The sequence below is a fragment of the Mastigoproctus giganteus genome, chromosome 4 (genome assembly GCF_048544385.1).
Source record: "Mastigoproctus giganteus isolate SK-2022 chromosome 4, ASM4854438v1, whole genome shotgun sequence".
In the NCBI taxonomy this organism is placed as follows: domain Eukaryota; kingdom Metazoa; phylum Arthropoda; class Arachnida; order Uropygi; family Thelyphonidae; genus Mastigoproctus; species Mastigoproctus giganteus.
In genome coordinates this window covers 4510714-4536371 of record NC_143578.1, presented here as the reverse complement: position 1 = coordinate 4536371, position 25658 = coordinate 4510714, and the positions used below count along the sequence as shown (strand labels likewise).

General features: G+C 35.6%; 1 protein-coding gene across 3 annotated transcripts in view; it reads right to left on the bottom strand.

The window, feature by feature from the left end:
* Positions 1–4216: 4216 nt before the first annotated feature.
* Positions 4217–25658, bottom strand: part of LOC150086348 (cytohesin-1-like) — a 274992-nt gene continuing 253550 nt past the window's right edge. For all 3 annotated transcript variants that reach the window (XM_090371321.1, XM_090371320.1, XM_090371322.1), the window contains exons 10-12: positions 20100–20176; positions 18839–19059; positions 4217–4563 (exon numbers count right to left, since the gene is read on the bottom strand). In XM_090371321.1, the coding sequence (XP_090227447.1) occupies positions 4491–4563; positions 18839–19059; positions 20100–20176 (371 nt within the window). In that variant the 3' untranslated portion in view covers positions 4217–4490. The remainder of the gene's footprint in view (positions 4564–18838; positions 19060–20099; positions 20177–25658) is intronic.

Genomic DNA, 25658 nt, shown 5'->3' with positions numbered 1-25658 from the left:
GGAACAGAGAGACTTTTAATCAAAACATCCTATATATATTTTTTAATTTTTGACTATTTTATAAGATGGAAGTTTGAACTTTCTGAATTGGTACTTATTCTTGATAGTAATACAGAAAATTATTTTTTATTTCTTAAAAATATGACAAGTTTTTAGTCTTCTATTTCATGTATAAAAGCAATTTTTATCATAGTAACTCATAATGGACAGGCTGAGTGTTCAGAAGCCAAAATTAATTAGGCCAAAATTTTCAGGATATATATACAAACACAGAATAAGGTTGTTACAGGAAACAGTGAAACGCAACCTGTTACGATGGAAACCTGGAAGTCATCACATTCAGGGAAAGCAAACTGAATAGTATCAGTGGGATCTCTTCACATACTGGAGTGGTGAAAAAATAAATACAGTATTACTGGGGCTTCTATATATTGGGAAGGGATTGCATTTTCATATTTGCATTTGGTTGATTAAAAGTCTTGAGCCTGTTGATGCGGAAGTAAAACTGGTCCAGAAGGAGTGACCATGAAAATACGGTAAAAACATGCAGCTGACACCTGTCTATGTGACAGGGAGCGGAATAATCTTGGTAGGGGAGGAGGCCATTAATTAACCTGATGCCACACTTCTGATAATTTTTGGGGCATTTCCTAGATGTGGTAGTCTGAGATTTGTATAGATTTAACATTAGTGTTGTGGCCTCCAATTCTCCTAATTTGGTTACACTTAACTTTTTTTTTTTTTTTTTTTTTAATGTTTTTTTTTTGTGTCTCCTGTAACTAAAAAATCTCAAAATGAGAAACATTTGATGATGACGTGAAAACTATAATACGAAATGCAATGGAACAGAATTAGGAAGTTACTAAATAACTGAGTTAGGTTTTGTAAACAAGGTCAAATTGGCAAGTGGGTTTTGAACCCTTCAAAGCACAGTACAGGCAGACACGGATTTCACGCTAATCATCCATTCATAGAGAATAGTCAATTAGCACAAAATGTCATTACAAAAAATTTAATAAAGTTGATGCAAAAAAAAAATCCAGAAAAACCAATAAGTACAGCATGTAATTTTAAAATAAAATTTTACAATTACACAATACATTATATTTTTTATAAACATGTCACAATTAATTATAATTTTACAAGTTAATAAGTATAATTTTACATTACTTTCCAAAATACAAGTAAGATACTTGTTGTTTCACAAGTAAATGAAAAGTCTAGATAGGAAACTTAATATGAAATCCGGCACTATCTTTGCTCTACAAGAATTTTAATGTCAGTCCTTATATGATTCATGCCAGCTTTAAAACATATCTGTTCAGTCAGAGAACCTCTCTTGAGATGTTTTATCTGTGAGACATTATTTTGAATTTTACATTCTTCATTCTAGAGAACATTTAATTTTTTTATAATAGAGCATAAGCTGTTAGACACAAGCAAGTTTATTTATAACAGATAAACTTGCATATAATATTCAAAGGCTGTGCACAGCTAGCCTTTGCTTAATGTTGTTTTGCTATAATGTTTCTGACCAATTAGGAACTATATATCTGCTTAACATGGTGACCATTGGCTGCTTGTAATATATTCTGTCAAAATTTGAAATTACAAATACACATTGTATTTTCTATAACAGGAACATAAAATGATTAAAATTTACCTGATATGCTTACAAAATTAATATTGTGCTAGAAGCCTCAGGCTACAGAAAACTTGCTAGACATACAAGTTTTCTATAGCCTGAGGTTCTGTTTAGTGCATTGCATCAAGCCTGTACATAGTAAGTCACTGAAGTTAATTACATGGTATCATTTTATTTATATCTCATATTGTGAATACCTTCATGAATTGCCTGTTCATTATACTTCAAATAAGTAATGCCCCCCAAATAGAAAAGACTATTTTTACTTATTCTCAGTGGATACCACCACCCAGACGGCCACTTGGCCCTTCACTGGTGGGTGGGTAGGTTAGAAATACTACCAAGTATCTATCTATCCATCCACCAATTAAGGGCCAAATAGCCCTGAAATGGCTGTCTGGGTGGTGGTATCCACTGAGAATAAGTAAAAATAGTCTTCTCTATTTGGGAAGTGTTACTTATTCAAAGTATAATGAATAAGCAACTCGTGAAGGTATTCACCATATGAGATGTAAATAAAAATATACAATGATACAATGCACTAACTTGTATGTCTGATGTGATTACTTAACAAAAATCTGAAACCACAGGCTCATTACCATTTTAATGTCATGGATGCTAGGAGGTTAATACATACACATATTGCCAGGTTAATACATATTGTCAAAAAGTTCTAAACTTCCATTCTGGCACTCATATTTTAAAATATAAACATTATCCAAACATACTGAATTTTTAAGTGTAAAAATCATACTTTTAAAATATAAAAGAACTTTACTGTTTATTAAAAGAGTTTACCCACTCTTTTACAGCCATTGCTAAAGAAACTAGTGTATGTTTAAGTTTTTCTTCCAACACAAATTATTTGTGCAAAATCAAGTATTTTAATAAACAGCTGAAAATTCAGGAGTCAGGATCAACTATTTCACTGAAATCCAACTGAGACTAAGATTTAAAATCCAATATTAAGAGTATAACAAGAAGTGAGCAGTTTACCTTATAGCAATTCTGTAAGAATTTTAATTCCCAATGTATAATATTAATATTTTCACTTTTATAAGCATTAAGTGGTTTTTCAACCTTTTGTTAGTCCTTTATAAAATGACACCAAAAGCAACATGTAACCGGATACCAAAAGTACTACAAAAAAGGGAAAATGGTACAAAATGGGAGAGAAGGGGGTTGAGAGATATGACAACAAATAATTATGAATAAAATCTTTATTTTTTCACAGCAAATATGAGAACACTATTTTTAAAGTGTTATATAAATTCTCCACTGTTAAAATTCAGTTAGCTACAAATTCAAATTAGTGTAAACTATTTCAAAAACACATGAACAACATTATTATAAGTCATCTAATAACAAACGTCTTCTATATAAAAAAAAAAAAATGGTATGGTTTCACTTTAAATTACGAACAAAATTCAAGTGCTGCATCTGTTTCACATAAGATTCTAGGAATATGTACATCGTCTATTTTACTATATTATATAAATTTATAAAACTAAAATCTTCATTCAATTTATACTACATATTCGGCATAATATTTAAGTATATTTTAAATGTTATTTCTTTTCTATACAATACACTAAATTGAACTCTATTCTATCTTTAAGTATTTTATTTTTTCCACTGATGAAAAAGCAGCATGATAAAGTTAAAGAAAAGGGTACAGAAGTTCATATATTTATCACAAATATCTTTCTATTCATATTAAGATATAAAACTATTCAAAATTTAACTCTGTGTTAAAAAAATACTAGCACGTCTAAAAAAAATTGCATTACTGCACAGTATAAATGTGACTTTTATTTAGAAGTCAAAGTCAGTTAACCTATTTTACCAGGACAGTCTGAAAGTTTTGTAACTAAGACACTAATAAGTTCCTACGATTCTTACAAGAAATTTGTTAATATACAATTATCTGCACAAAACTTCACTTTGTGAGCAGCATATTTTAAAACCTTTCAAAGGTAATACAATTCCATAACTTAACAGAACAGACACATACATACAGTTCTGTTTATCTAGAGATAAATATGTAAAACAAAAAAAAAAAAAAACTGCAAACATCTTTATCTATAGATAAATATATAAATTTACATATGAATGGTAAACCAAGACAAGAGAGAGAGCTCAAAACCTAATATGCACACACACACTACATGATTTGTACATGCTTCAAAATGTATTTTGTTTTTAAAATTTACACTCAAGTTTAACTAAAGTTAAAAGTATGCTACTTCAAAAATTTCAAATCATGCTCCAATATTCATCTAGAATTTCACACTTGGACACACTTGGTACAAAAATTATATCCAAACCCCAAACTTAGTGCACAGCAAGGCAACTATGGTAGTAACAAAACCTACAGTGTGCCCATTGGCTACAAACAGACACTAGATTCAATACTCTGAGTTGTATTTACTATGTGAAGACAGCACCTTTGCCTTGCAGAGGCAGTATCCCTTGTACAATTTCAAATTGTATGGTTCAGAATGAATTCTGTTTATTAATTAATAAAAAAAAAAAAAAAAACAACCTCATTGAAACAGTGAAACTAGTTTAGTATGAAATTACTTGACTTCTGAAGTGGAGAAACTAGCTGGAACACACTGATATAACACAAACTTATAATTTATGTAAAAATGGAAATTAGTAATGCATTACCCAATTAGTGTAGTTTACAAAACAATTTCAGTAACTTTTAGTAATGGTCCCACTGTGCAATGGTTGTCAATATTCTTTATTTGAAGACCAACTAATATAGTACAGTTTCTTTTTGTGGGAACATCATCTAAAACTGGCAAAAGAAATTAAAAGATATGACTTTCTTTTATATTCATTTTATATGTTGGGCTTTCTTTTTCCTTGCTGACAACATGTCATAAAATGGGTTGTGACTAATACTCTGCCTAAAAAAAATAAAAATGATATAAAAAAATATAAATAACGTATATACACACAGAGTCTAAATATAAATTAAATATAAATAAATAAATAAATAAATATATATATATATATATATATGCATACACAGCCTATTATGCAAGTAGTTATAACGGAGGTTTGAGCAAATTTACTTGTAGTAGTATAACCATATAGCGAAAAGCCACAGGCTTTTGCTGTGGCTTCTTAACGACCCCATTTCTGAGGTTAAACTGATCTGAAGAATATCTATTGATCACAACCCTCTGCCCTGCTGCCACCCTGCAATCCATCTTAGAATCTTTCCAGTAATCCCAACATATTCTAACTTATTTAGTAACTTCTCATTAGGGACCGAATCAAATGCTTTGCTAAAATCCAAAAAAAAGTATGTCAAAATCATTCCCTAAATCGAGCTCATGAGTAACTGTGTCAAGATTGGGTTAGTTAAACATGATTTTCCCTTTAGAAAACCATATTGTGTGTCTTTTAGAATGCCATTTCTTTCTAAATGTCTCTGGATTACACTCTTAATCATTGCTTCTAAGATTATCCCTACCACAGAAGTCACTGGTCTGTAGTTACTGACTTTACTCTTAGAACCACCGTTATGTATTGGCGATATTCTGGCACTTCTTCAATCCAAAGGAATCCCTCTCTGGAGTCTAATGATGCCTTTATAATTAACTTCAATGATTCAATACATTCTCTGGCTGTCTCCCTCAAAATTACTGGGTATATGTCATCAACTCTGGCAGCCTTACTTGATTTTATGCTTGAAAGTTTTTCTAATGAACAGTCATCAGTAATTTCAAAATCACTAATTTCACATGGCTCAAACTCACTTGCCCAGACTCTCTTCAGCAGGAAAGGTCTATCATCAGTAAAGACCAATGCATTCAATTTATCCACAACATCAGCTGGGTTATCTAAGTCTTTCCCATACCCAGTACACAAGGGTACTATCTGATTTGTGTTTCTTCTTTGTATTCACATACATAAAAAATTCCTTGTCCCCATTCTTTGGTCTCTTAGCCACTGCTTTCTCATACTCATCCTTTGCCTCCCTAACCTTATTTGTTATATGTTACAGATTAACTTGTAGCTGTTCCAGCCTTCGGCACTTTTCATTGCACTGTAACTTTCCTATGCTATCTTTTACTGCTGTAATTAGACTGATCAGATCCACATTCATACATTTTGGCATCCTCCTTGTGCAATATTTTCTTAAATAGTATATATGCATTCATGGCTTCTGTGATTTTTTCCTTAAAGCTATTCCATAATTCAAATGTATTCGCCCTTCCTCTGCAATCTGCCCAATTAACAGATGGCATATAGTGCCTTGAATTGTCACAGTCCCCTCTTCTGAAATTAAAACCTGTGCCTTTACCTTCAACTACTGCAACATCTTTCTCATCTTCCAACTATCGATTGCACAATCACTACCTGATTGTACATTAAGCCTTGTGAAGCCATCTGATTCGTGAATAATGATGAGGTAAAGAATATTCTCACCCCTAGTATTTTCTCTAACATGCTGTTATAAAAGCTGTTCACGTGCTCAGGATGCTTTTGATAAGAAGCACGACCCCATCCCCTTCTATCTTCCTGAAATACATTATACAGGGTGTCTCAAAAATATTGGTACAAACGTTTAGGGGAGGTAGGTAACATCTAAAGGAATGTGAATCGCTTAGGAACCCATAACTGCTGACCGGGCTAGCCAGGTGGGTAAGGTGTCTGCCTGGTAACCCAAAGGTCGCGGGTTCGAATCCCGCCTCGGGCTTGGATCAAAGTACTGAAAAAACCTTGGGCCTTGGGCATTATGGCCACAGAAGCCGATGCACCAACAACTACCAAAAAAAAAAAAAAAAAACACCCATAACTGGAAACGTCACCGGAAGTTGGTAGATGGTGCTGTTCATCAGTTCGTGAGACAGAAAATTTCAATGTTTTGTTCACGGATGAGGCTTATTTCACTCGGGAAGGCTTATTCAATCAGCACAATGCTCATGTGTGGACTCATGACAACCCACACGGTGTGCGCCCCCATGTGGCACAAAGTTTCAAAGTATTTTATTATTTTCTGCAGGCTCCAGGGTTTCCCCTATCCGCCGCTGAAGAGTAACTGTACATTATTTACAATTAGTGGTTTTACAAAACATCTTGATCCAGCATCTTCACAGGAATGATTACAAACATACTGTATATCCATAACACTTGCAACTAAGTTATTACAATTTGTTGAAGGCACCAATTTCTATATTAACCTTCACAACTTATAGAACTATACAGATATATTTCACTCATTAGGACCTACCAGTTCGGTTACAATGAGGTCCGATATATATCTTACAATTTATACAATTTAAGATTTACAATTTATGTACCTTATTACAGGCCGAAGTCCCAGGACACCGTCCACCCAACAGTGATCCTGGCACATCGACTTATATATTCTGAACGCTAATATTGCCTTCCGGCAATAAATACAAATACATTTCCTCATCAGAGGTCTTGTATCAATACGATTAATATCAAGGAGGCAACTATGTACAGTGGTAGTACACTTATTATTATTATTATTATTATTATTATTAGCTACATGGTGCAAGGAAGCCTGAGGCTTATGCTGCACCAGCAAAAAAAAAAAAAAAAAAATTCCCTGAGAGAGAGAGAACAAGAGTCAGAAATAGAAGGGAATCACCAAGAAAGAGAAGAATGATGATATCCAGCTCAGGACCCTGGGTGTGCCAAGCCCATACTCCCCAGATGTGAGCCCATGTTAAAGTTGTTATATGATTTTCTGGATACTGGCTGACTATATGTGAGGCTTTTCTTTAAGAAAGTTGGGTTGCTGGTCAATCTTTGCATTGATGTGGCATTTTTCTTGTGCGGCAACCAGAGTTGGCATTTGACCTGTGCAATAGAGTCCATATTGAATATGATCCTTGGTCAGATCCTGAGAAGTCCTTCCTTTTTTAAGATGTGCACCATGTGTTGTAATTAGTGAGCAGGCCCTTTTTTCAGGTTATCATGCTAATGAGAAAGCTTCCATGCAAAGACTTCTATGCCTATATTGTTCTTGTATGAAAATGTTACTGTCAGTGAAATCCCAACAGTAGCCTTTTTCCTCATTTAGTCTCTGGTGGTGTTTCCTTGCCTGATATTTCTTGATGCATGTTGGTTAGCATTAGCATTAGTAGAGGCATTTGATGCACTTATTACATTACATAATTATTCTCAGCCGGCAAAGTCCTTTCCTTCTGCGGAAAGCCTTGTCTGCAAAGTTAGCCAGTGCCTGATAATTTTCTTTACATTCTAAAAACTTGGTGAACTTATTTACATCGTATACTTCGGTCAATGCCTGAAGTTCAAATCGAATGTCTACATAATATCGACATTCTAAGATTATATGTTGGACTGTCTCCTCGGAGCCACATTTACAAAGAGGAGACGAAGCCAAACCCAAAGTAAATAACTTTGAGTTTAGGCTGCCATGCCCGGATAGAAGGAAAGTTAGGTGAAGACCCGAGTTGGCAAACATCGCTTCGCAATAAATGTGTGGGCAGGTATGGTCGGTGACTGCTTAGTCGGCCCATACCTGTTACCATCCCGCATGAACTCCGCTAAATATCGAATCTTTCTTGAACAAGTTCTACCAGGGTTACTTGATGATGTTCCAGCAAATGTGAGACGCAACATTTGGTTTTTGACATGATGGGGCGCCAGCCCATTATGGAAGGTGTGTTCATGACCATTTGAACAGGCGTTTTGGGCATTGATGAATTGGCTGTGGTGGACCCATTGCCTGTCTCCCACGTTCATCTGATTTATCAAGCCTTGATTTCTTTCTGTGGGGGGGGGGGGCCTCAAATCTATTGTGTATGAATCGCCTGTGGAGACGGAAATGGATCTCGTGGCGAGACTCATCTGCGCTGCTGCTACCGTCAAAGAAACTCCAGGTGTGTTTAACCGTGTCGCCAATCTGTGCTGCGTCGGTGTCATGCATACATCGCGTCTCATGGTGGAACCTTCGAGTATCTGTTGTAACATCATGAAATGCATCCATCTTGTACTCCATTGTTAATATTATGTCAAATAAATGTTTGCCACTAATTACTGTCTTGTGTCATTTCTGCTTCTTGTGCCTCTGCTACTACTTTCCCGTGATGTTTCTGGTTATGAGTTCCTATACGATTCACATTCCTTTAGATGTTACCTACTTCCCCTAAACATTTGTACCAATATTTTTGAGACACCCTGTATATAGCACAGTTCTCATCCCCAATTTCCGGGTGGCACAACTTTTCTGTTATCTCTACTATGTCGGCATTAGTTGTCACCTGTTGGCTGGAGGTGGACACCATTCTTTGTACACCTTAACTGCAGTGGGATGCGAGCAACCGACAAGACGTGCTGTTTCCAATATGGAAGCATCCGACACACGAACTACCACAATCATGTCCCTCTGATATCTTTATTACATTGCGCAACTGCTACTTGATCACTCTGACTTGCACAACCAGATGCAAATTACCATGCTCTAGCATAGGAAGCTTTTGTACTGCAAGCTAAGTAGCATAGTCCATTATGGTGGGGAGGTCATAATTCAGTGATCATTGAGTGCACAGATGCTGTAGCCAGATCAGCAATACTCCTGATCCCAATGGGAAATAGGATCCTGCAGTATTCTCAATTACAGAAACATTAAATGCAGATTACATGAAGAAAATATAGCATCTGCTGAACTTGGGATAGGACTTGATGAGGATTACACCCCATTTATGACAGATGCCTGTAATGAAATTAAAGAAATCTGTATACAATATACAGAATTTTCTGGTGGGTTTTAGTATGCAGCTCTGCTACATATATATATACACTGATGAGCCAAAACATTATGACCACCTACCTAACATGATGTTGGTCCTTCACATGCAGCCAAAACAGCTTGTACCTGGCAAAGCATAGATGCTACAAGATATCTAAATTTGTCTTGTGGTATCTGGTACCAACATGTAACTAGCAGATCCTTTAACTCCTGTAAGGTCCGTGGTTGAGACACCACAGATTAGAGTTGCTGTTACAACACAAACCACAGATGCCTGGGGAATTTAGAGGCCAGGGCAATATTATTAATTATTATTATTAGCCATATGGTGCAAGGAAGCCTGAGGCTTATGCTGCACCAGACAAAAAAAAAAAAAAAAATTCTGAGTTATCCTGAGAGAGAGAGAGAGAGAGAGAGAGAGAGAGAGAGAAGGGAATCACCAAGAAAGAGAAGAATGATGATATCTGGTGTGCCAAGCCCATACTCACCAGTTGTGAGCCCTTGGGGTTACCCGAAAGTCTTCCTCATGTTCTGCGAGCCAGTCTCGAACAATCCGGGTGACGTGGCATGGCGCATTATCCTGCTGAGAGACAGCACCGCCAGAGGAGAAGACCATTGCTATGAAAGGGTGTACCTGGTCAGCAGTGGTGTTTAGGTAGGTGGTAGACATGAAAGTGTCCGGCACATGAATGACTGGACCCAGGATATCTCAGCAGAACATCGCCCAAAGCATGACACCGCCACCACCGGCTTGATTTCATCTCACGGTGCATCCAGCTGCCATCACTTCCCGAGGGCCGACCGGGCTAGCTGGGTGAGTAAAGTGCCTGCTTGGCAACCCAAAGGTCGCGGGTTCGATTCCCGCTTCGGGCTTGGATCAAAGTACTGCAATAACGTTGGGAGGTGCATTATGGCCACAGAAGCCTATGCGCCAACAACTACCAAAAAAAAAAAAAAAAAACTTCCCGAGGTAAATGATGCATATGTACCTGGCCGTCTACATGGTGGAACAGAAAACGTGATTCATCGGACCAAACGACCTTCTTCGAATCACTTAAGGCAGCAATTTCCAAACTGGGAGACGCGCCTCCCTGGGGAGGTGCGGACTAGTGCAAAAGGAGACGCAAAAAGTTTAACAGAAATGTAATTTTCATAACATAACATTAAATTTTATAACCTATTTTTAAAAGCATTTACTGCCACCTATCTCACTCTAACTTCGGTTAGTTTACCATCACCTATCTCACTCTAACTAATTTAGTGCATACTATGTATGACATATATAGGTAGATTGCAGAGTATAGCATTAGTTGCATGGTTGAAAATACGGTTTCAGCGGTGTGCGATTGTATTTTTTAAGAATATAAAGTTAATTCTAATCTTTTTAGATGAATGGATAAATTTTTGACTGGTTACAAGAGAAAATCCACTAATAATGAAGATACTGATGCTGATACAAGTAAAGGTAGTGGGAATACAAGCAACAGGGAACAAGGAGGTAGAACTCCCAAGACAAGAAAATACGATTCATCATATTTATCATTAGGATTCACAAGTGTTATTACAGATGGCTTGGAAAAACCAATGTGTTTGTTTTTTTTTTTTTTTTTTGATTTGGTAGTTGTTGGCGCATCGGCTTCTGTGGCCATATTGCACCTCCCAAGGTTTTTTTTTTTTGCAGTACTTTGATCCAAGCCCGAGGCGGGAATCGAACCCGCGACCTTTGGGTTGCCCGGCAGGTACTTTACCCACTCGGCTAGCCCGGTCGGCATGTGTTTGTTTTGTACGAAAGTTTTGGCTGCAGATAGTATGAGACCAGGCAAATTAAAACGGCGCCTTAAAACTATGCATTCTGAATATGTTGGTAAGCCCATAGAATTTTTTCAAAGAAAAGTAGATGAGTTTAACGAACAAAAGCAAACGTTCAAAAAAATAGTTTCTGTTCCATCAAATGCAATTCTAGCGTCGTACCAAGTTTCTTACAGAATCGCGAAATGTAAAAAACCATGCACAATAGGAGTTTTGTCAGCAGCTATTGATATGGTTAAAATAATGTTCGGCGAATCATATGCGAAACAGTTGCGACAAATACCGCTTGCTGATAATACAGTTAGCAGAAGAATCAATGATATATCTGAAGATCTTTGCGATCGGTTAGTTTCTCGACTGCATACTTTGAAATTCGCCATACAAGTAGATGAGGCAACTGATGTAGCTAAAGATGCTCATTTAATTGCATATGTTCGATATGTTGCAGAAACTAATATAATGGAAGATATATTATTTTGCAACCCCATTCCTGGAAAGGCCACATCCAATGAAATTTTTAATATAATTGACACTTTTTTTGATGAGAACGACATAAAGTGGAATAACTGCATTGGACTCTGTACTGACGGAGCTATTGTTATTGTTTGTTATTTGGTTTTTAGGAGCATTAGCAACTAAGGCCATATTGCTCCGGGATATGCGGTGGTCATTCCCTGACCTTTCCGCATTCTCCGTATTTGGTGGTGACGGGCTCGAACCCCGGTCTAATCAAGAAGCGTGTGCTACGCACTGCTGCTCCTTCCCACCTGGCTACGGAGGCGTCCACTGATGGAACACAGTCAATGTCAGGACACAAGGCAGGTCTTCAAGCATTAGTTAAAAAGAAAGCATCCAAAGTTATCTGGGCGCACTGCATGCTTCACAGAGCAGTTCTTGTGTCGAAAAATATGAGCGAGGAACTTAACAACATTTTTACAAAAGTTACGAAAGTTATAAACTACATAAAAAATAGTCCTTTAAAAGTTAGGTTGTTTGCAAAGCTGTGTGAAGATATGGAAGCTAATTATATTTCACTTCTATACTATTGTGACGTGCGCTGGCTATCTCGTGCAAAAGTGATTCAAAGAAGAGATTGCAATTTTTCTTGATGAAAATCATAATGAAGAGGCAAATTTATTTAGGAATGATAACTTTATTGTTAAACTTGCCTATTTGGCTGAAATTTTTGGAAAATTGAGTGTTTTGAATAAATCAATGCAAGGACAACAAATGCATTCATTGATTCAAAAAGAAAGTGAAAGCATTCATAAAAAAATCGGAGCTGTGAAAATCAAATTTACAAAAAAATAAGTTCGACATGTTTCCACTTTTAAATGATTTCTGCGCCAGAGCTAATATTGAAGCAAACAAAAATCTATTTACTGAACACTTGGATGGTTTACTAATGCACTTTTCACATTATTTCGAAGATTTTGATTTTACAAAGTTCGCGTGGATACAGAATCCATTTGTCGATGAACAAGATGATGAATTTGGATTGACAATTATTGAAAAGGAAAAATTGATAGAATTATCATGAGATACTTCATTGAAACAAAAATTTCAGAGTGAAACCCTAGTTCAATTTTGGTTGAATCGAAGTGAAGAATATAATACTTTGTCAAGCAAAGCAATGAAAGTATTGCTGCCAATCGTAACATTCATATTTATGCGAAATGGGATTTTCTGCATTGGCAGCAATGAAATCCAAATATCGAGCCCGTTTAATAGTAGAAAATGAACTACGAGTAGCACTCTCCTCAATGACACCTAGATTCGATAAACTTTGTGCTAATAAACAAGCACATCCATCGCATTAAACACAAAATAATTTAAAAATGAATATATATATATATATAGTAAAACCTTGTTATTATTCTGTCAATTATGTTTTTTTTTCATTTTTTGTATTAATACATTTTTTACCATTTAAAAATGTGTCTGTATTATTTTATGAAATAAAGGGGGGGAAGGTGCCAAGATTAGATTTTTTTAAAAGGGGGGCGTAGTAACATAAAGTTTGGAAACCACTGACTTAAGGTCCAGTTTTGATGCTTGGGTGCCCAACTGCAGGCACTTTTGTTGGTGAACCGTGGTTAGCATGGGTACTCAGAGCGACCTGCGGCTACGCAGCCCCATTTTCAGCAGTGTTTGATGTACTGTGCGTTGTGACACATTACTCCCATCACCAGCATTCCAATTACCGGAAAGTTGCGCCACAGTCACCCTTCTGTTGCCACGTACCATCCAGGAGTCTTTGCTCACCTCAAGCATTGATGAGCCGTGGTCGTCCAACACCTCACCGGCAGTTCGTGGGTTTTCTCTTCTCGGACCACTTTCGGTAGGTACTAACCACGGCTGATCATGAGCATCACACCAGCCGTGCTGTTTCGGATATCCTCTGACCCAGTTGTCTGGCCATTACAATTTGGCCTTTGTCAAACTCGCTTAAGTCCATTGCCTTTCCCATCTGAGGAACAAGAGTAACACTGATTAACAGAGCTCAGTATCAGGTGTTTTTTATACCATGTTCCAACCCATGTACATGCTTGTAGTTCACCTGCAGTTGCTTCGATTTGCATAATGACTCACTGGTCATAATGTTTTGGCTCATCGGGGTGTGTGTGTGTTGTGTGTGTGTGTGTGTACTTGCATAACATGAATTCAAATGACAATTCAAGTTTTGTTTTAAGATGAAATATTAAAATTTAAACTTTTCTTGAACAGGGGAATTCTTTCAAAGAATTCCCTTGTCTATTAATATGGATCAGTATAGGATTTGTGAAATGATCTTGAAATGAAGTGTTAGCCAATTGGCTGAGGCTCATCCAATTCCTGTGAGAAAATGGGAAAAACCTTCTGCTACCTTATGCAACTGACCATATTTTTAGCCTGTACACAAGAAAGTATTTTCAGTTACAGTACAGATAGCATGCAATTGCCGTAGACTAATCTGATTGACAGAATTACATTGGGGGGGGGAGCGTTGACAATGGCAAATTTATGAATTTGAAGTGAACAGGCAGTAACAGTAAAGTCAAAAGAAAATGAAAACCAATTTCTTTGGGAGTTAAATATATGTTCAGAAAAGGGAGAGGCAACATTGGCACTGTGAAAAGCAGGAAAAATAAAGGATACTTTTAAAAGTGTTTTTAAAGAATACTTTTAACACCAGTAAGTACTACAAGAGTACACTGTACAAGATGGAAATGTTGTCAAATGCAAATAACGAATGGGAAGCATTCAGGAAAGTAATCATAGAAGTTACTAAGCTTTTTAAACTAAGTTGTTGTTATTTGGTTTTTAGGAGCATTAGCAACTAAGGCCATATTGCTCCGGGAATATGCGGTGGTCGTTCCCTGACCATTCTGCATCTTCCGTATTTGGTGGTGATGGGCTCGAACCCCGGTCTAATCAAGAAGTGTGTGCTACGCACTGTTGCTCCTTCCCACCTGGCTAAGGAGGCGCCTTTAAACTAAGAGATACTATTTAAGGTGTAGGCCTAAACTGCATACATGTCTGAAGGCTTCATTTTATGAAAGATGTAGATTGGCTGTGCAGGTGCAGAGAAAGGCAAAGAGATTGGCAAGAGGAAACAGAGGGATGCTCTTAGCAAAAAGGATTCAGTTCTGCAAACTTCAGCATCTGGAAACTAGGCAACGGAAAGGTGATCTGATTGAAGTTTTAAATGGACTGGACAAGCTCAATGCATTCTTTCTGTTGCCCAGACTATATGCATAAGGGTACATAAATTTAAATTGAGGGAAGGATGGATGTGCAGAAGTTTGCCTTTAGACAGCAGGTACTTGATTGTTGGAACAAACTTCCATCTGTTGTGGAAGTGAGTTAGTGGGTTGTTTGAATAAATTCAAGGAAGAATTAGACAAAATATTGGAAGGTGATGAGAGAATTGAAGAAAGGCAGCAAAAGAGGTAAGCAAATCCTTAGTTTGCTTGTTATCTATATATCTCTCAATGTTGAGAGATAGATTTCTGACATTAAGCCGCTCAGGCTCAAACCCATTGAGAGATAGATCTCTGACCATTAATGTCAGAGATCTATCTCTCAACGATTGAGCATATACATTTGACACCTTTTCGACCCCGTATCACATATTATGGGAGGTATTTAGACGAAGTTCTAGTTATTACTGATAGTAGTACTATCCAAGACATTTTGCATTCGTTTAATAATATTCATTCTAGACTCAAATTTACATTGGAAAGGGAGGATACGGATACAAAGTCATTAAACTTTCTAAATTTCACGCTTACCGGGTACTTGAATAAAATCCAATTTAGCATCTATTGAAAACCTACAAACACCGGTATGCTTCTACATTATAATAGCTATCACCCGTTCACCTACAAAAGATCGATTATCTTTAATCAATTTCTAAATGCCTATAAATATTCAACGACAGAATCTGCTTTGGACTCAGAAATACAAATATTAACTAGCAGGTTCTTAAACAGGGGTTATTCCATTGCCACAATAAACTGAATTAGGGTACAGGGTAAGGATAGGATACAAAATACTACACCAACCAACAATAGTAATATCAAAAAATACTTTATTTTTGTCCCATATATTGAACAATGGCACAAACAGCTTAATAGATTCTTTAAAGATACAGAGTTTAAAATTGTGGTCAGGCCAATACGGAAGTTACACACTATACTGAACAATCGCTCAGTTCTTTCTGCGTTCGCAACACAAATTAACGATCTGGTATACAACATTTCTTGCGGTGATTGCAACTCGTCCTACCAAGGTTCGACGCGATTTTCTCTTAATATTCGTGTAAATCAACATTAAGCCTCTGTTCGTGCTTCTCGTTCAGCAGCGTCAGAATTAGCCTTTCATGTCATTAACAAAAAACATACTTTTTTATTTAACGAGGCCAAAATAATTAATGTTCAACGTAATTATACGTGACTATTAATTGCAGAAACCATAGAAATTAAATTACACGAGAATTCTGTTAATTTGCGGCGGCCATATTTGATCTCCGATGCGTGGACCTTTAAGCGCATGCATGAAGACAAATAATCACTATTTAAGTTTCAGGTTCAACCCTATTCGGTAATTTTCATTCCTGTGATCACGACATACGGTCAAAAAGCGTTGTCAGCTTCAGGAAGGAAAATCGTTTTGAATATTTTTGTTAGATTCTTTTTAATTGCATTAAATTGATTTTTTAATTGTGTTAAATTGGTTTTTAATTATTTAATTATTTACATTTTACTCTAATGTAAGTTGTTGATTTTTTCGTTTTAATTTCTGGAGAGTATCATACGGAAGCATTCTACGTACTATATCGAGGTAAACTTCTCTTATTATTTTACAAATATTAATATCAATGTAGAACGCATTGAGTATTACAGCTCTGATTCATACTAGATAAAATATTATGTAAATTGTAGCAGGTGGCTTGTTTGTTTGTTATTTGGTTTTTAGGACCTTTAGCAACTAAGGTCATATTGCTCCGGGAATATGCGGTGGTCATTCCCTGGCCTTTTAGCATCCTCTGTATTTGGTGGTGACGGGCTCGAACCCCGGTCTAATCAAGAAGCGTGTGCTACACACTGCTGCTCCTTCCCACCTGGCTACAGAGGTGCCTTAGCAGTGTGGCATTAAGTCGGCTATATATACACATGGATAAGGGATGGTTGAATGGAACTGCAATTATCAATGGATATTGCTCTTTTGGACTACTGTTATTAAGGAAGTTTGTCAGGGTTCAATGCTGGGCCCATTGTTGTTCTCATGAATGAGACCGATGAAGGCATATCAGACAATGTGTAAGTCTGCAGCAATACAAAGGTTAGCAAGGTGGTTAATCAGATTATGCTACCGCAACAAGGTCTAGAAAAATTAGGCAGATGGATTGAGAAGTGGCAATTGAGGTGTTACATTGGTAAATGCAAGTTACTGCAAGTAGTAGTAATCTGGTAATAACATACCAATTTGGTATGTCATTAACGATGTGGTACCACACTCAAGATGGAGAAGAAAAGAGATCTAGGGGTAACTGTACAGTCTGACATGAATTTCTTTGAGCAGTGCAGGCAGATTGCCAGAACAGCTCATAGGGTTGCATCAATGATATATAGAGAACTTTGACAGCATGGACAGAGAGGTGATTATCTCCTTACATAAGGCAATGATTAGGCCACATCCTAAGTACTGCACACAGGTCTGGAAGCCTCATTTTAAGCAGGAAGTGGATTTGTTGGAACAGATAGAGAGAAATGCAAGATTAGTCAGGGATGCAAAAGGGTACTCTTACTAAGAAAGTCTTGTTGTGCAAATTGCAGAGCCTAGAAAGTAGGTACCTGCAAAGAGACCTGACTGAAGTGCTTAATACTTCAAATGGATTGAGTAAACTGCAGACTGCCAGAACAGATGCCGATGGCATCCTTACTCTTTCTCAGGCAACGCACATAATGGGACATGGATTTAAACTGCAAAAGGAAGTTTGCAGGAAAGATGTGTGAAAATTTGTTTTGAGCTAGAGAGTCATTGTTGGAATAAAATTCCACCTGTTGCTGGGTAATGTGAATAATTTTAAAGAAGGATTAGCGACAAATTGTAAAAGAGATGTACAATTACAATACAGTTTTTTTTTTAATTTTTTTATGTTGATGCTGTATAAGCCTCACCTCATTGCACCATTTGCCACTTCTAATAATGGCATTCATCTATACCTAATTTTTTAATACAATTATTGATTTTGCCTTTTGCCATTCTGTGCTTGTAATACTATTTATTATAGTAATATTATTCATGACACTCAAGGTCCGTTTACTTACAGAACTCAAGAGAGACTAGTTTTATAAATTATAGTGTTTTAAAAGAAGGCATCTGTGAGGGTGAACAGTTTACAGCTTTACTGTAAACTGTAAATTGGTTGACTAATTGAAATGCTGAGGACATCTTTACACTTAGTCATGTGACATATATGAGGATTATTTGTTTTAGTTAGTTACGGGCGCATCAGCTTCTGTGGCCATAATGCACCTCCCAAAGTTTTTGCAGTACTCTGATCCAAGCCCGAGGTGGGATTCGAACCCACAACCTTTGGGTTGCCAGGCAGGCACTTTACCCACCCAGCTAGCCTGGTTGGCTATATATGAGGAAGCATAAACTGAAGTCAATAGGGGATAACTGCAAATTAGGTGTCCAAAAGGTTTCCATTATTCAAAGAGTGGCCATGAATAAACTCTACCTGATCTTGGAGGTTGGGAGTTTATCAAAATTTATGGAGGGCCTGTTGGATATAAACTCAAAAAAAAAAATGCAGGCAAGTAAAATGAGGGAAGGTGACATACATTTGCCACGCTTAGTATTTTTTTTTTATGGCTGATTTTATATAAGCTTGTTTCCTTGCATCATTTTGCAATTAAAAAAATATATTACTATTTTTATCATAAATAAAAGTTCTAATTGCAAATCATTAAAATATATTTTAATGATTTGCAATTAAAAAATATTGCTATTTTTAATTTGTAATTACAAATAGTAATATATTTTTAACTGCAAATCAGGAAGATCATTCTGAATCACTGTCAATTAGCATTATCACTTATAATGCAAATAATTAGTGAACTCACCTAATACACTTGATCCAGTCATCTTTCTCCTCTAGAGAAGCAGCTGACATTCGATATACAGTGTGTTTACCTTCCACTACTTTGCCCTCTGAGTCTGTCTTGCAGGCTTTTATAACATCACTTCCTGTTGAATATAGTTCAAAACAATTTGGTTTGTTTCGATCTTGGACTTCTTTCACTTGAACATTCTCCAGCGGAATGATACCACGAGGTTCTTTATCCTAACAGAACACATTAAAATAATGAAATACACATTTCAGACATCTGATAACACATTCAAAAGATAATTCGGGAGACAGAAGACATTGTTATACAGCAGAATTAAAGCAATAGTTAACTTAGGAAGTATGGAAAAATTCAAGTATTATTTGAGCATGGACAAAACCTATGTTCAAAGTCAAATAAATAGAAGTGAACACTCTACTTAAATTAATGCTTAATTTTACTGTTCTGTTTGCAGAGAGAGAGAGAGAACAAAACAATAGGACAATCAGTTATTAACTATGGGAAGTAGGCTAAATTCCTGGAATTCACAGTGAAATCCTATCTTTGGGTCTAAGGTTTGGGGGGGGGGAGGCTGTCAGTGCCAGATTAAGGCACAGGCTAGCAGGGCTCTTGCCCTGGGTGCCCTTCTTTAAGGGGTGTCAAATTTTATAAATCATGAAAAACAATATATATATATGTCCTTAGTAAACGGGGTGCTGAAAAAATCTCTTTGCCCAGGGCACAGAAATACCTTGGTCTGGTAATGGGTCCTGTGTTAAATATAAAATAAAGTAGGTTAATGATATATCATATTATTAATCAAATTTTAAAATATTAGAAAAGGTAATTTGTAATGAATGCTTGGGTATTATTTCCTGCCTCCGAAGTGACTATGACCTAAAGAAATCTGCTTTCGGCTCACGAGTGCTTGTCAAGTGGCTTGTCGAAACTGCCACATATGATTGCTGGTGGAATATTTCTGTAAATTCAAAGGAAGACTAGACAGATTAGAGGAAGATAATTCCATCCCTTCCTTCCAGCTAATGCTTGGAAAAGATATGTTGCTTCCATGCATCTTTTGCCAATACTAATACTTAATTAAGGAGACAATAATGCACTGCTTTTTCTCCTTTATTTTATTTTTTTTTTTAGCATGAAAGTTAGTGTAGAATAATAATTACTATTGAAAAAAAAGCTATTTATGGATAATTAAAAAATATCAGGTTAAGTCAATTCTGGGAGAAACAAACAAGCAAAAAAGAGACTATATATTTACCGTTGTGTATTCAAAATAATACAAGCAATTATCATTCAATATGAACCATCTTCTTTTCCAGCTTTTGTAACGGCCACCTATTTTAACAAACAAAATATTTTAAGGTAATTTAGAAATTAATACATTTATATAATGCAAAGACCCAAATTATCTAAAATATATGAAGGAATTAGAATTTATGCGTAAGACACTATAAATTGAATGTGTTGGGAGAAGAATAACACATGGTTGTTCATAATGAATTTTATTGTGTGAAAATTATTACATTAAATAGGTTAAACTGTCACATAACAGAACTACACTGCTTGACAAATTTAACAGAACAAAATGTTTTTCATGAATAGAGGCAACCCCCGTATAACACGGTACTTCTGCTTGGTTGTGGCAGTACTGTGTTATACGGGGTATAACACGGAATTTCTCTCTAACATGATTGATAAATTGCAGCAATCCTAGCACAACATGGTACTTATATAACATGGTTTCGCTCTAACACAGTCAAAGAATTTCAGTAAATCTCACATAACAGGGTATTTTTGACCTTTTGTGCGGGGGAAACCCTGCTATTATGTTGGATGTAATTTTTCAATATTTCCATTCTTTTTGAATCCTTGCTGTTTACTCGCTAGTAACAAAAAAATTGAGAAATCCCTGTATTTTATTTTGTTGGGAAATCCCCATGTTATGATCTGTCCTATTGAACTTGTGGAAAAATCTAGATTTCAAAGTTTTATTACTATTGGATAGAGAGCACACCAGGCCATCCAAATGTTGAAGTTATGTTCCTACCGCCACAGTTGTATTGGGTTAATACAACTGCTTTCTTTCAGCCTGATCAGCTTAATCTAATTTCATTAGATCAAGGCATTATATTATATCCACCTTTAAAACTCATTACATCAGAAAATCGTTACAAAGGATTTTGGAAAAAATTGATTCCGAATCTATTGAAGTAATGGAGGCATGGAAACATTTCTCAATTGTGGACTGTATCAGAATCATAGCTTTATCGCTGAAAGAAGTAAAATTGTCAACATTAAATGCATGTGGAAAAATGTATGGCCAATCAGTTCATTCAAGAAATATGGCTGAACCGGCAGAAAACTAAATCAGTGCAATAGCAAAACTTGCTACATCGGTAGGAGGGATAAGTTTTGATGATGTGACTACCGAAGTCCTTGTGGGTAGCACAGGAATTTTTATGGGTCTTTTTTATGTGGCTGAGTTAGTAGGACTTGGGCAGGATAGCATGGGTTTTTCGTTCAGCAAAACAGAAAATCAACCTCAGAACACATGCAATTTATAGACAATATACACAGAGTAACATGGCCTCAGTTGCCAATGCTCCTAAAAAAATAAAGAAGATATGATTATTTGAAGACGTTCAAGAATTACTGGTAGAAAAAGAGGCTGGTAAAGCAAATTTGGTGGAAATGGCATCAGAGGTAAGACCAAATCAATTCAGGATAGCACAGATGAAAATTCTAAACTTCCAAATTTTACACTAAAAAGCATATGGGAAGGCATAAAATTAGCCGAGCAATTAGAATCTTATTTTTTGAATGCAAGGAGCCCTAAGTTCAAAAATGCTTAGTACCATACGATGAAATTCACAAAGATTTATCAAGCAAAAGCAAACAAACCCAGATTACTGATTTTTTAAAGAGAGCAGAAGATACACAAAATCTAGAATGGTGTATTTTTTTTAGCTTTTGGAACATAACCCTCCTTTTTGTACTTTTTTCTTAGTCCCGTATAACATGGTTTCGCATAACACAACATTTTATAGGAACCTACTGTGTTATACAAGGGTTAACTGTATTTTATTGTGAACAGTGTCGCCGAAGGCAAATATTTGGTATAACAGGCATGCTGGTATGAAAATTCCGAGCAACCAATAGAAATTGATTTAACACCTTACAGAGTCAAACATTATGCAAATTATTCCTGCCTTGAAAAACATGGGTTGTGACCAAATCACTTCATTCCCATTTTTTTTTTTTGGCTTCCCAGATCTCCAGTACACAGGATGGCAAGTCATCATTGTTTAGGTCAGTATTTCTCAATTTTTTTTTTTTTTTTTTTTTTTTTTTTTTTTAAATATCACTCCTAAAGGGCTTTTTTAGACAATTCTTTTTCCCTAATCGCCCCCCCTCCCATGAAATTTTAAACAAGAAAATACTTTATACTTTGTTCAGTGGGATCTCTGAGCCTGATGCTTCTTAGCTCTAAAAGTTGAATGTTCAGTATGATGTTAGCAAGTTTAATTCTAATGTCTCCTCTTGAACATATCAATTCTGTTTCTTTCCTTTGTTAATATTTTATTTACTGAACTATAATCACTTTCAACCATATAAGGCGTTGGAAAACAAAGCTGTACTTTGGCCATTTCGTACCACATTGTTGGATAAAGAAGTTTAGTTGTTTTTGATCCCCCACAACTCAGTCATTCCACCTTTTTTGAATTTATATTTGCATTCTTCGTTACATTTTAATCCAATGAGTTCTTTTTGAATTTCTTCACTAGTAGACCCCAAATCAAATCCAATCGGATTTAATATCCATTGCTTCACTTCAAAAGAAAATAAATCTGAAAATCTATTTTTCATTTCACCTTTTAAAGAACACAAAATATCTGAATAATCCTTAAGATCATTCTCAGTGAGAGATTCGGTGATTTCAGCTAACTCTTGCATATCATGAAATTGTTTTCTCATTAAACTGCTTTCAAATATTTCCAATTTTTCAGTAAAAGCTTTTAATGAGTTTGCAGTCTATCACTAATTAATTTCCCTTGAAGTATCACTTCAATTTCAAGGGAAAAATCCAAGCCGTATATGTTGTTTTTGTGTTTGCTGATCTCCTTCGCTTTCTAAAAAATATAATTGTCATATCAAAAAGGTTTATAAATCTTGTTAGACAGTTTTCTGTCTAACATATTTCCTTTTACATACAGAAGCCACCTGACTTCTGTATGTAAAAGAAGGCTGCATACTGTTCTTCATTATATACACAAAATTTTCTGAAAAGGCAATCGTATTTGCAATGTGACTTTATTTTATTGATGGTTTTAACAACTATACTGAGAGACTGATAAAGGACTGGACTAATATTTTTTGCCAACCAGATGAAGCTATATCTGCAATAAGGCCTCTGAGGTTGGGATTATTCATACTACCAATTTTAAACACACACACCAACCGTTTATGACTGGTTGAATAATGAAATAAAATAAAATAAAATAATAGAAAAGACTGTAAAATAATATTTACAAAAAACTTTTAATCATTTACAAAAAACTAAACTATAACAAAAGTTAAATAAGTTAAAATGCTTTAAAATATAAATATAAAAGCGATAAAAAGACGATAAAAAACACTAGAGCTTTCGGAGGTGTCTTCCTCCTTCCTCAGTAATAGTGAGACTATTACTGAGGAAGGAGGAAGACACTAAGTCTCACTATTACTGAGGAAGGAGGAAGACACCTCCAAAAGCTCTAGTGTTTTTTATCGTCTTTTTATCGCTTTTATATTTATATTTTAAAGCATTTTAACTTATTTAACTTTTGTTATAGTTTAGTTTTTTGTAAATGATTAAAAGTTTTTTGTAAATATTATTTTACAGTCTTTTCTATTATTTTATTTTATTTTATTTCATTATTCAACCAGTCATAAACGGTTCAGATGAAGCTGCTGGGTGGACAATGCAGTTTATTGCAATAACTTTGGGAATACAGTAAACCCCCACTATTCGTGGTATCTGTATTCGCGGTTTCACGTATTCGCGATCGCTGATTTAATATAAAATGAAACCCCAAAAAAAAAAAAAAAAAAAAAAAAATGTGAATTTTAAAGCGCCGTGAATATTTTCCGCCATAAAAAACATGGGTGTGGCTACAATTATCTTTCCCGGTCAAAACAGTGCTCAATGGGTGGGTGGGTGGGTGGGGGGGTGGGGGGTGACAAAATCGCGAGCGTGGATGTTTCTCGCTAATCCTTGTTCAGTATGTGTTATGCGCTTGTCGTGGAAGGTTTCGTCGTTTGCTTTTAATTTATATGCTTATAAATTGAATAAATTTATCAATTTATAAATTTATATGATTACAAAAGTGATAAATCTACCGTTTTGCAGTGTGTAAAACAGACTTTTTCGAGTGTGTTAACGGAAGAAAGTGACTTTATTGTGGACAAGTTCTTTCTAACCCATACAAAAATATGGCTACAAATAACGAGGGAAATGTGAAAATATCAAAGAAGGTGATGACATTAGCGAATAAAATTGAGTTATTAGATAAAATTTCTAATGGTGAAAGTGTCTGCTCAGTGGCAAAACATTATAAAATCAATGCGTCAACGGTACGATCAATCAAGAAATCCGCCGTAGTGTCCGTGAAAACGCGATAATTGCTTAAGTAACTCGTGATGTTAAATTAGAAAAAATGGAAAAAGCTTTAAATCTGTGGATAGAAGACCGAACTCAAAATAAAATTCCGTTAAGTTCACTCATCATTCGTGAAAAAGCAAAACTCCATTATCAACACTATAGCGAAACTGGTGATAGCACTGGCGGGATAAGTTTTTTTTTGCTAGCAAAGGCGCTGGTTTGAAATTTCTAATAAATATTACATTTAATATTAAATTGTTTCTTATTTTCATTTCGATGCCATATGCTTGCATTTCTAATGGTCATATTATGAAGGTACATATAATACATACATAGACAAAAATTTTCAGACTAGTTTTTCTTATATATTTCATACTTTGGAATGGAACCCCTTTATTACTATGGGAGCCATAACTCAGTATTTGCGTTTTCGGTATTCGCGACATTTCTCAGGAACGTAACCCCCGCAAATAGCGGGGGTTTACTGTACTTCCTTTAGGTGGGCGCTGTAAAACCTTTGTCTTCCAACCATGGAGGTAGCACCATCAGTGGACAGGATACCAAATTTTTCAATGGTACTTGTTTTTCATCAAACCATGTTTTTACAGCAGCAAAAATGGATGCTCCCATAGAGTCAGTTTCTAAAGATTTTACAAACATCTATTCTTGCAATTTACAATCATCATCGAAATAATGAATGTATGCCATTAGAAGAGCCTTATTGTCAGTAACTGTGGATTTATCAATCTGAATTGAAAATTTTCTTGTTTTTAGTTTCCTTTCAATTGTCAATTAGTTTCTCTTCAATGTTAACTGATATTTCATTGATTCGTCTTTGAATTGAATCATTGCTCAATGGCAATGCTTTTAAAATACTGGAAGGATTTTGATGCATCACTGTTGAAATTACAGTCTCTAATGCAGGTCATATAACAGTCTCAGCAACTGTATGAGCACTACCAGTTTTTGCAATGATTTCTGCAATTTTATAAGATGTAATCATTCCGTCATCATTGGTTTGTGTGTTCTTCTTAAATAAGGAAATAAGTGTTACAGTGCTCAAAGTTCTGTTGAATTGAATTGAATATTTAAAATTTTTATTTTAAATATTCAACAAATTGAATATTTAAAATTTTTAAATATTCAATTTGTTTAACAACTTTATCAGGATGAGTC